General features: G+C 56.4%; 1 protein-coding gene across 6 annotated transcripts in view; it reads right to left on the reverse strand.

Annotated features, from left to right (window-relative positions):
* The window catches only part of SMAD7 (SMAD family member 7), a 29,385-nt gene extending 21,056 nt beyond the window's left edge, over window positions 1–8,329 (reverse strand). The window contains exons 1-3 of one of the 6 annotated variants that reach the window (XM_077899782.1): window positions 7,481–8,327; window positions 6,230–6,283; window positions 270–341 (exon numbers count right to left, since the gene is read on the reverse strand). In XM_077899782.1, the coding sequence (XP_077755908.1) occupies window positions 270–341; window positions 6,230–6,283; window positions 7,481–8,108 (754 nt within the window). In that variant the 5' untranslated portion in view covers window positions 8,109–8,327. Of the gene's footprint in view, window positions 1–269; window positions 345–6,229; window positions 6,284–7,480 lie in introns of all 6 variants that reach the window. The other 5 variants (XM_077899781.1, XM_077899784.1, XM_077899783.1 and 2 more) reach the window with 5 other exon arrangements.
* Window positions 8,330–9,300: the final 971 nt, after the last annotated feature.

A 9,300-nucleotide genomic window follows, 5' to 3' on the forward strand; every position in this document is an offset into this window, starting at 1 on the left:
AGCGGCTTCCAAAATAACCAGGAAACACAGCACCCCCCCAGTCCGCAGCTGGCCCCCACTTCCTCATCCGCAGAGCAGGCCCCTGGTCCTGATGCCTCCAGGACCACAGAATGAGCCTGAGTTGCTGTGGATGCATCCAGGGCAAGTACATAAAAGTGAGAATTCATTCCAGACCAGCTGGGGCGGCAGGAGGCCACCCCCATTCCTCCAGTCTCCAGCCACTTCAAGAGGTCTCGAAATTGCCAGGAAAATAAGATAAAATGTCTCACCTGAAAGCCCCCCAGGGGCCAGAAAATTCGTTCCCCCTGTTTCAGCGGAGGAAGGCACAGCATCTGGACAGTCTGCTGTGGATTTAAAAAGGGAGAGAAAAATAAAGACACAAATAAATACATACATACATACATCCACCAAGAGTAATTTTTAAGCACACACTAAAGAGCATTTAAGAGAAACCACACATTCCAAACAGCCAACTGACTCCCACCACGATGCTGATTATTAATGGTCTGCTCAGGCTTCGCTGCCCACCGTAAGACAGACCGCAGCACCTTGTCACCCGTCTGGGCTCTGGGCAGCCAGTTAATCATTAGTCAAGTCAGGCTCGATCACAGACTGGCTGGAATTTCTTTTATTGCAACCAAGTCCCCCATTGAGGAAACCAAGTAGCTCACAGGGTCAAAGGACGCCTGGGTTCTGCTCTCAGCCCCCACTGCTGTCTCCCTACTGTCGTCCCAGAGATTGATCAAGGGTGAAGCCTCCTTGCTCAGATCCAGTGGCCCCTCTCTGCCACTCCCACCCGCCAGTGTCTTCCCCATCTTGTTAAAGACGGACTTCCCAGTTCTTTAGGCTGTTCTCAAGACTGCCCTTGGGCTGAAAGGCCTTCCTTCTCCCTTTTAACTGACATCCACTCAGTATGGCAAAGCACACAAATCTCGAGAACCCAATGACTCCTACTCGTGTATACACCTGCGTAAAGCCACCACCAGACCAGGACAGAGAACATTCTCAGCAAGGCTCCCAGCCCGAGGGGAAATGTTCTACCTCCTTCCAGGCCTGGCCCAAACTCCTCTCTGGAGACCTTCCTGGGCAGTCCCAGACCTGCAGGCTCCCTGCCCTTGGTTCCTATAAAATCTTTCTGGCACCCAGCAAGTGGGGTTCCCTTCTGTGGTCTTTGCTGATCTTTTACCTTCAGATCCTGTCTGCCCTAACTAAACTAGAAGTTTCTCTTCCACAGCTTTGTCACCCTCGGGTGCTCAGCACGGTGACCCAGATGTGTATGAGAATGGCAATTCTAGCTGAGAAATGGCTTGACAACCTCCCTCCAAGCAACTAAACCAAAAAATAATGCCTGTGAACCACAACTAATTAGTCCCACGAAACGAAAATACACAAGACCCTGTAAGCTCGTCACGCACCATTGCCAATGCCAAACTTCCAGAGAGCCATCGAGAAAGGGGCTCCCTGGCTCCACCACAAGCACACTAGGTTAAAATAGTGCAATTCCAATCCCCCAACCACCCCAGGTCACCAGCAGGATGTTCCCTGGGGTGTGTCCTGCCAGTTTCCCACTAGAACCACTTGGCCACACTTGGCAAAAAGGAAACCAAAAGCAGGAGCAATCCAGAGGCAAGGAGTGCACCAGCAGTCTCCATCGCCCCCCATGCCCAAAGGAGATGGGGGTCTGAGCGTGGCCTACACAGAACCCCAAAACCACCTCTGGGTTTCTGCTGCCTCTCCCTAATCCCAGAACACCGCCTCCTCGCCGTCCCTGTCCCCGTCCCCATCCCGCATTCCCTGGCATTCCCTCTCAGCCTGGAAGAACAACTTTTCAAGGATTCTTGCCAAGGGAGGGGTGGGCAGGGGAGAGAGAAAAAACTGTATGTAATCTCATTTTACCAGGATAAAGTGTAACTCCTAACAGGAATATACAGTTTTACAGGATACACTTAATCAAATGCAAAACAATGGGGGGGGGGGGGCAGGAAGTGGAGCCACTTGTTCAGTGGTGTATACCCTGCACTTTCTAAACTACTTTGATGGCCTTCACCGTGTTCTAGAGATAGGCCTTACCTACCCACAAGCGGAAGACACCCCTACACCCAACACGACGACGGATCCCACGGCCGCAGCCCCCCGCCCCCACCCCCACCTTCCTCCAGCTCTGGCTGGCTGCATCCCAGGGGCAGAGTGTGTTTCAAAGGAAGAGCCCAGCATCTCAGGGCAGAGCTGGGACCACATTCAGGGTGTCAGCCCGGCTCAGATCAAAGGTAAGCCAGCTCCGCACCGGCAACCACAAGCGTTTTTATGAAATGGTGCTCTGCCCTTCTGCAGAGCCTTTGATCTCAGGAGGGATTTACAAACATTAATTAGGCCTCTCTACCACCCCTGTGAAGTAGCAAAGTATACCTGTTCGACCCGTACCCGGGGAAACTGAGGCGTCACTGACAGCCCAAGGGGCCACCCAGTGAGCTGGGCCATGCCCAAGAACTGGGCGCTCATCCTGCCCACCCCACAGCTCTCCGCCCCATCCCAGGCATCCCAGTCCTCACTCGTCCCCACAGGCAGTCAGACCCAGACCGTCATCGCAGTATCATCGCAGTAGACTGGCCTCGGGCTACCGCCAGCCTCGGAAAGGTCAAAGAGGCCACACATCCATCCCTCACCCACTCAAAAGCTCCAGCAAGATAGACCTCCAAAGTTAGTGTCTCAGCCTCTGGTCTCCAGAGCCCGGGCTGCACACGCTCCCAAGTTCTAGGCCATTCCTGGCTCCCATCCATTGTTAGATAATACCAAGCACCCAGTAAGTTCTGGGTTCTCTGGGAGGAAAAGACAGTCCTTGAAGACACAAGTCTGGGGACCAGCCAAGGAATGAGCTGTTGAGAGGGGGAAAAGGTGACGGAGCTGTCTTCTCTCACCAAGAGGATGGTTCCAGGAAAGCTCGGATATTCTTGTCAACTTAGTTCTGAGCTCCCTAAGTGCCACCAGGGCTGGAGGAAGGAGCCCAATTCCCCACTCCCCCAACCACAGCCATCCCCTCTCCACCTCCCAGGTCTGCCCCCAACCACAACTCGGAACCCTGGGTACAGCACAATCCACTGCACTGGAATCCTTCACACATTTTTAGGGAGGCACATCATCAGGCCCGGAGAAAGGAAAGAAAGGAAAGAAAGAAAGAAAGAAAAGAAAAGAAAGAAAAGAAAAGAAAAGAAAAGAAAAGAAAAGAAAGAACCAATTAGTGAGCAAATGAATGAATCATCTAATTCTTAACCCTTTGATCATCTAGATTTAAAGAGGTGCAGAAAAGTTAAGAGGCTGCGTTAAGATGTAAAAACAGGGCTAGATCCCAGACTTCTCAACTACACTTTGGAGGCTTGATCCACCAAATAGGTACTGGTCACCTGGGTCCCCAGCCTAATCAAGCAGTGTCTCCAGCAATGCCCCTCCACCAGTCAGTCATTCTTCAACTGACACCTTCAGATCTGGAGGACACAGGGAGCAGAGCCCACAGAGCGATCCTCTCAGCATCCCCACTCCATACACGCACTTCTACTTCCCAACAGCACATCCTTGTCCCTTATGGGAAGGGAGGGAGTCTCCTTGACTTCAGATAGCTACAGGTCACAGCCACGTTGCCCCTAGGCTGAATTATGTCTCAAATCCTTCCGGGAAGATGCTGCTGGTTTGGGACGAGAGGCTACAGCAGCGGGACGGCTTGACCCACAGCAAAACAAGCCCTGGAGTTCCTCCAAAGACTGCAGGGGTACCAGGCCCCCAACCCCCTTCGGGAGCCGGAGACTCCGCAAAAAGGATAAGAAAAGAAAAGAAAAGAAAAGAAAAGAAAAGAAAAGAAAAGAAAAGAAAAGAAAAGAAAAGAGAAAAGAAAAGAAAAGAAAAGAAAAGAAAAGAAAAGAAAAGAAAAGAAAAGAAAGAAAGAAAGAAAGAAAGAAAGAAAGAAAGAAAGAAAAAGAAAGGAAGGAAGGAAGGATTCCCTTAGTTGTACAACTGGTTAAGATTTTAACAGTTGCCCATTGTAAAACCTCACTCCTGGTTCTCACCTAATCACCCAAGACCAAAAATCCAACCTACAGCTCAGACACTTAAGAATGTGAGCAGCTGATCTAAGTTCCCCAGCCAAGGCCTCTCCTCCCACGTGCGAGGTGAAGATGAAAACCCAGGGCAGCGTCCCATCTGTGTGTGTGACCTCAACGCCCCCCCCCCCCCAGCCGGGTCCCCAGCCCCACCATTTCCAGACCTGGCTGCCCTCCAAGGGCGTCACAGGACAGCTCCCTCCACAGGGGGCTTCGCCTGTTACCACCTCCTGTCCTGACACCGTGGCGCACTTTATTCATTCCTTTTTTTGTTCTGTTTTGTTTTAAACAAAACGTTTTGGGTGAGTAACCAGCTGTTTGAGTTTCCGATTGGCAGGTTAATCACTTCCTATTGGCTGATCTGGAAAACTTTTCTCCCCCTTGGAAATGGCACATTCCTGTCTTTGTGGCTTCTCTGTTTACACACATTTTGCTACCTAATGTCAACACTTGCTAATGAATAAATCTATCACTCCACTCACTGAAAATGAGGTCCTGGCCTGGCAGAAAGACTGCCTGACTCCCGCGAACAGATCTGTCCTGGTATCTCTGCAGGAAACCCAAGACAACGTGGCCCTTTCTTTTCTATGCTTTTAAGAGGTTTCTGGGAGCATTTATTTACTCCTAGCACTTTTCGCTCCTGGGGCCAAGGTGACTGGTCTTTCTTTTACAGAATCCTTCCAAATGCGAAGGATACAGAAGGAAACACAAGAACAGGACAGACAAGAGACGGCCCCTTGTAGAAGGAACCTCCTGAAAGAATTCTGGTTTTCGATGCCAGAGCCCAGTCAAGTTACATTCTTTGAGAAAACAGACCTTGGTAACTTCAGTTCTGTATTTGTTACAAATACAGAGAGCCAGTTATCTCCTCATTAATGACCATTTATCTGGTGTTTTGTAAATCGAAAGCAAAATATCACATGCTTTGCAGGCCATTTATTAGACAGGCACCAGGCAGGCAGCAACGCCTCCCGACTTCAGGGAGCGGTGGAGTCCCGGGAGGGCTGGCTGCAGAGCATGGGCTTCGTTTACACCGTTCATTAAAGTATTTAATTTATGACAACGCCCCAGCAAAACTTTTAATTAGTGGGGGGAAAGGCCCAACAGCCAAAACTCATGAGGCGGAAGGACTTGTGGAATTCCAGGAGAGAAATGGGGCCCAACCCTTCACTTCTCCCAGGACCTTGGCAAAACAAAAATGTCACAAGGGTTGCATTTTTCAGGTACTGAAAGACCAAAGGCCTGAAGACCAAAGTTGCAATCCGTCCTTTGCAGCTGGTGGATCCCAACCCAACCGTTTGAGAAGGGGCTCTGGCACACCGGGGCCCATCCCTGTTGGCACTCCCAAGCCCCAGTTCTGCTGACCCTCTGCCCCCTGGCACTGTCTGTTCCATAGGGTGAGCCCTTGCACTGCCAGCCAGAGGCTGAATGCAGACAACCGCCAACAGGGCTGGTGCCAGTCTCAAATGGGCTTTTGCTCTGGCTCCATGCCACCCAGTGACAAAGCAACAGGCAGGCACAGCTATGCTAAAAACTTGTATAGCCCCTACCATGAATTCTGAGAAAACCCAGGACAGAGCAGACCTGCAGGTGTCCTCGGCCTCCCACCCTCGCCAGGGCCCTGTGGCCTGTACTTGTTAAAACTTTCTGACCTCTTAACTTCAAACCAAGGCCTTCTCTGCACCTTCTGAACTGCCTTCCCTCTCAAATTATCCATTCTCCTCACTGACTCTTCTGGCACTCACAAAGTCTCTTGAATTTTCCCATCAACCTGTCCTATTTGGCGCTGGAGACACTCTGCGTGGATCAAATTCCACGTGTTAAAGCTGAGCCAACTCGGGTTCAGAGTGGAAACACACACACACACACACACACACACACAAGGGAACAAAACGAAAAGTGTATCTGGAAACAACTCTGCAGAGAAAGAAAATCTAGGTAGATCCACGCAGGCACACACACCCCGGTCTCCAGCCACAACAACAACAAAAATCCACCAAACTTCCCACAGAGGAAGCACCTCGAGGCAAGCCCGGTGCCCGAAGGGGGCCGCTCGCTGCCTCGATGGAAAAGATCCTCCTTCTAGAGGCTCCATTTCTGACTTCAAGATAGGAAGGATATTTTTAAAATCATCCACTCACCAGTTGGTTTGAGAAAATCCATCGGGTATCTGGAGTAAGGAGGAGGGGGAGACTCTGGAATCAAAAAAGTAAGAGCAAAATAAAGGCCGAGCCATGAGAAAGAGAGATAGAAACTTACGATAACAGAGGCATTCTTTCAGCCCAACTGTTTGTCTTAGCTGTGGGGGTTGGAGGCAGGGCCGCGAGGCGGTGATTGCCTTGATATTTAGCTGTCAGATAAACAAAAGAGGCCGCCTGGCGCCAGGCTCGGCGCTGCGCTCCTCCACGTCTGCAGCCGCCGCCGCCGCGCTCCGCCAGCCCCGCTGGAAAGCACCGGCTGGGCCCGGGCCGCGCACCCGCTCACGGGGCGGGGAGCCACGCGGCCGAGCACCCCAGGGAGCCCCTGCCCCAGCCCACCCGGGACACGCGCCCCAAGCTGCCGGGTGAACTTGGGAGGACCCGTGCCCCCGCCCCGTGCCCAGACGGGGAGCGGGCTGAGAGGGGGCGATAAACCCAGGGAGACGGGGGTCCCCCAAGGCACCGAAGGCAAGGGCACAGACCATCCAGGAGTCAGCTGTGTGCTTCACTGCACTGCAAGAAATTACGTTGGGGACACCCAGCCTCTGACCCTGGCTTTCTCCCACCCGGGCTTGCAGACTTGAGGAGGCCCAGCCAGCCAGATGGACACCCCCCCCCCCATCCTAACCCTCTCTGCCCCAAGACCCCAGGGCCGCGGGGCCAGGGAGGATCCCGACGTGCTCTCCCTATTTACCCAGACACAGACTTCCAGCCTCCACAACTCGTGCCTCCCAACCTTCGTCGGCGGGCTTGGACCGAATCCAGCTCGGCCACACACCTCAACGCTTTTCCGGGTGCAGAGGAGGCGTGACCCCCCGCTTCTCTCCGCACCCCCCCCCCCAGCTGATGTGGAAACGAATGCATCTCACTTTCAGCCCCGTGTCTGCGTTGCGTGTGTGCCTGAGCAGTGCCCACAGCCCACCTAGGGGCAGCAGAGGAGAAGAGGCTGGAAGGGAACCCCCAGGGAATGCCCTTGCAGTTTCCCCTCGTCCTTTCTCTACTTTTGCCACCAGAGCGTCTTCCCAGGAGGGGATGTACAGCCCCCCCACCTCACCCCACCCCACCCCACCCCACCCCACCTCGAGGAGGCCGCGCACACGGCCTGGGGTGGGAGGGGGTGCAGAGGGGGTTGTCGCAGCTCCCCAGCGCCAGGGGAAGGGGAAGGGAGAGTGTGGGCGCAGAGCAACTTCTTACCTAGTTCGCAGAGTCGGCTAAGGTGATGGGGGTTGCAGCACACCAGCTCCGGGTTGATCTTCCCGTAAGATTCACAGCAACACAGCCTCTTGACTTCCGAGGAATGCCTGAGATCCGGCCACCTGAACACTTTGCACAGCAGGAGGGGGAGCGAGTAGGCCGAGGGCGGCTGCGCGGGCTGCGAGCCGGCGGGCGCCCCCGGGCCCAGCCTGCAGTCCAGGCGGCCGGGCAGCAGGAGGCACGCGGTGCGCGTCCCGCCGCGGGACTCCACGGCCTGGAGCAGCAGCTCCAACTGCCGCTCCTTCAGTTTCTTGAGCACCGAGTGCGTGAGCGCCTTCAGATCCGCCTCGGCGCCCCCGGCCCCGCCGGCGCCCGCGGCCGCGGGGTGGGGATGGTGGTGGCCTTTGGCGCCCCGGGCCGCCTTGCCCAGGCAGCAGCCAGCCCTGCCCGCGCCCCCGCCGCCGCCGCCCCCGCCGCCGCCGCCGGCCCCATGCGCCCGGCCGTCCGTCGCCCCCTCTCCCCGCAGCTCGCCTCCGCCGCCCCCCGCGCCCTCCTCCTCGTCCTCGCCGCCGGGCGCACGGCTCCTCCAGAGACGCCGGACGAGCGCAGATCGTTTGGTCCTGAACATGCGGGGCGAGGAGGCGAGGAGAAAAGTCGTTTGGCGGCTAAGGAGCGAACATGACCTCCGCACACCATGAAGAAGTCGGGCGCCGAGTTGGGGCAGCAGGCGCAGGCGACAGCAGCAGCAGCAGGGGCCCGGGCAGGAGCGGCGGCGGCCCGAGGGGCGCTCCGTGGCATGCGCCAGTCTCCCGGAGGCCGCGGCGCGCACGGGGGCCCGGGGGCGCCCGCCGGGGCTCGGGGGCCCGCGCTCCGGCTGCCCCACCCCGCGCGGCCCGCGCCGAGCGCGGCTCTCGGGCCCCGGCGCCCCCCGGACGAGCGCGGCCGCCGCTTGCCTGCGGGCGGCGGGGCCTGCCCTGGTCGGCGCCTCCCAGAAGAGGGGCCCCCCCGCGGCGGCTCCCGGGTGTCGGGCTCGCCAGCCTCGGCTTCCTACATGGGAGACCCGCGGGGGCAGGACGCGAGAGGCGTGCGCCCGGGCCGCTGGGGAGAGGAAAAAGCCGCTTTCCCCCTTGCTAAGCAACTTAATTTGGGGGTGGGGAGAAACGGGCAATTACAAAAAAAAAAAAAAAAAAAAAAAGGAGCAAGCACGCGATTTATTTTTTTCCTCTATATCCTTAGTAACCGGATCTCCTCGGATTCCGTGCACACGAAGACTCGGGGGAGGGGGCCGCGCGGACTTCACCCCGCATGAGATGCCTGGCGGAACGGGGCGGCTCTCCCAGGTCTACGAGCCAGACGTACAAAGCCCGAAAGGAAAAGCCGCCGCCTCCTCGCGCCCCCGGAGCTCTGGGGGCGTCCGGCTGGAGCTGGGGCTCAAAAAAAGAAAATGTTTACAAAGTAGGACAAGACGTTCGAGGGGTGGGAAGAGAAACGTATCCACGAGTTACATCCCCCTTTTTTTCCTCGCAGAGCCCCGCTGGTCTTCCTCTCCTTTTCTTCTGCCAAGGGGGAAAAAAAAAAAAAAATCGTATATATTTTTTAATCCACAGAGAGCTCCGGCTGGGCGGCTTCGATCCTCGGCATCTGGGTGTCTTAGGGGAGTCTGGTCTTTCCTCCCGCGCTCCCGGGGGCCCCGGTCCTCGGCGGGGACTTCCTCGGGGCTGGCGGGGGCGCAGGGGCAGAAGATGCTGCGGCGGCGGCGGCGGCTGCGCCCGGCGGGGCTGACAGCGCGGGGGAGGGCGGCGCGGCGGCGGCGGCGGCGG

The sequence above is a fragment of the Canis aureus genome, chromosome 6 (assembly GCF_053574225.1).
Source record: "Canis aureus isolate CA01 chromosome 6, VMU_Caureus_v.1.0, whole genome shotgun sequence".
NCBI lineage: Eukaryota > Metazoa > Chordata > Mammalia > Carnivora > Canidae > Canis > Canis aureus.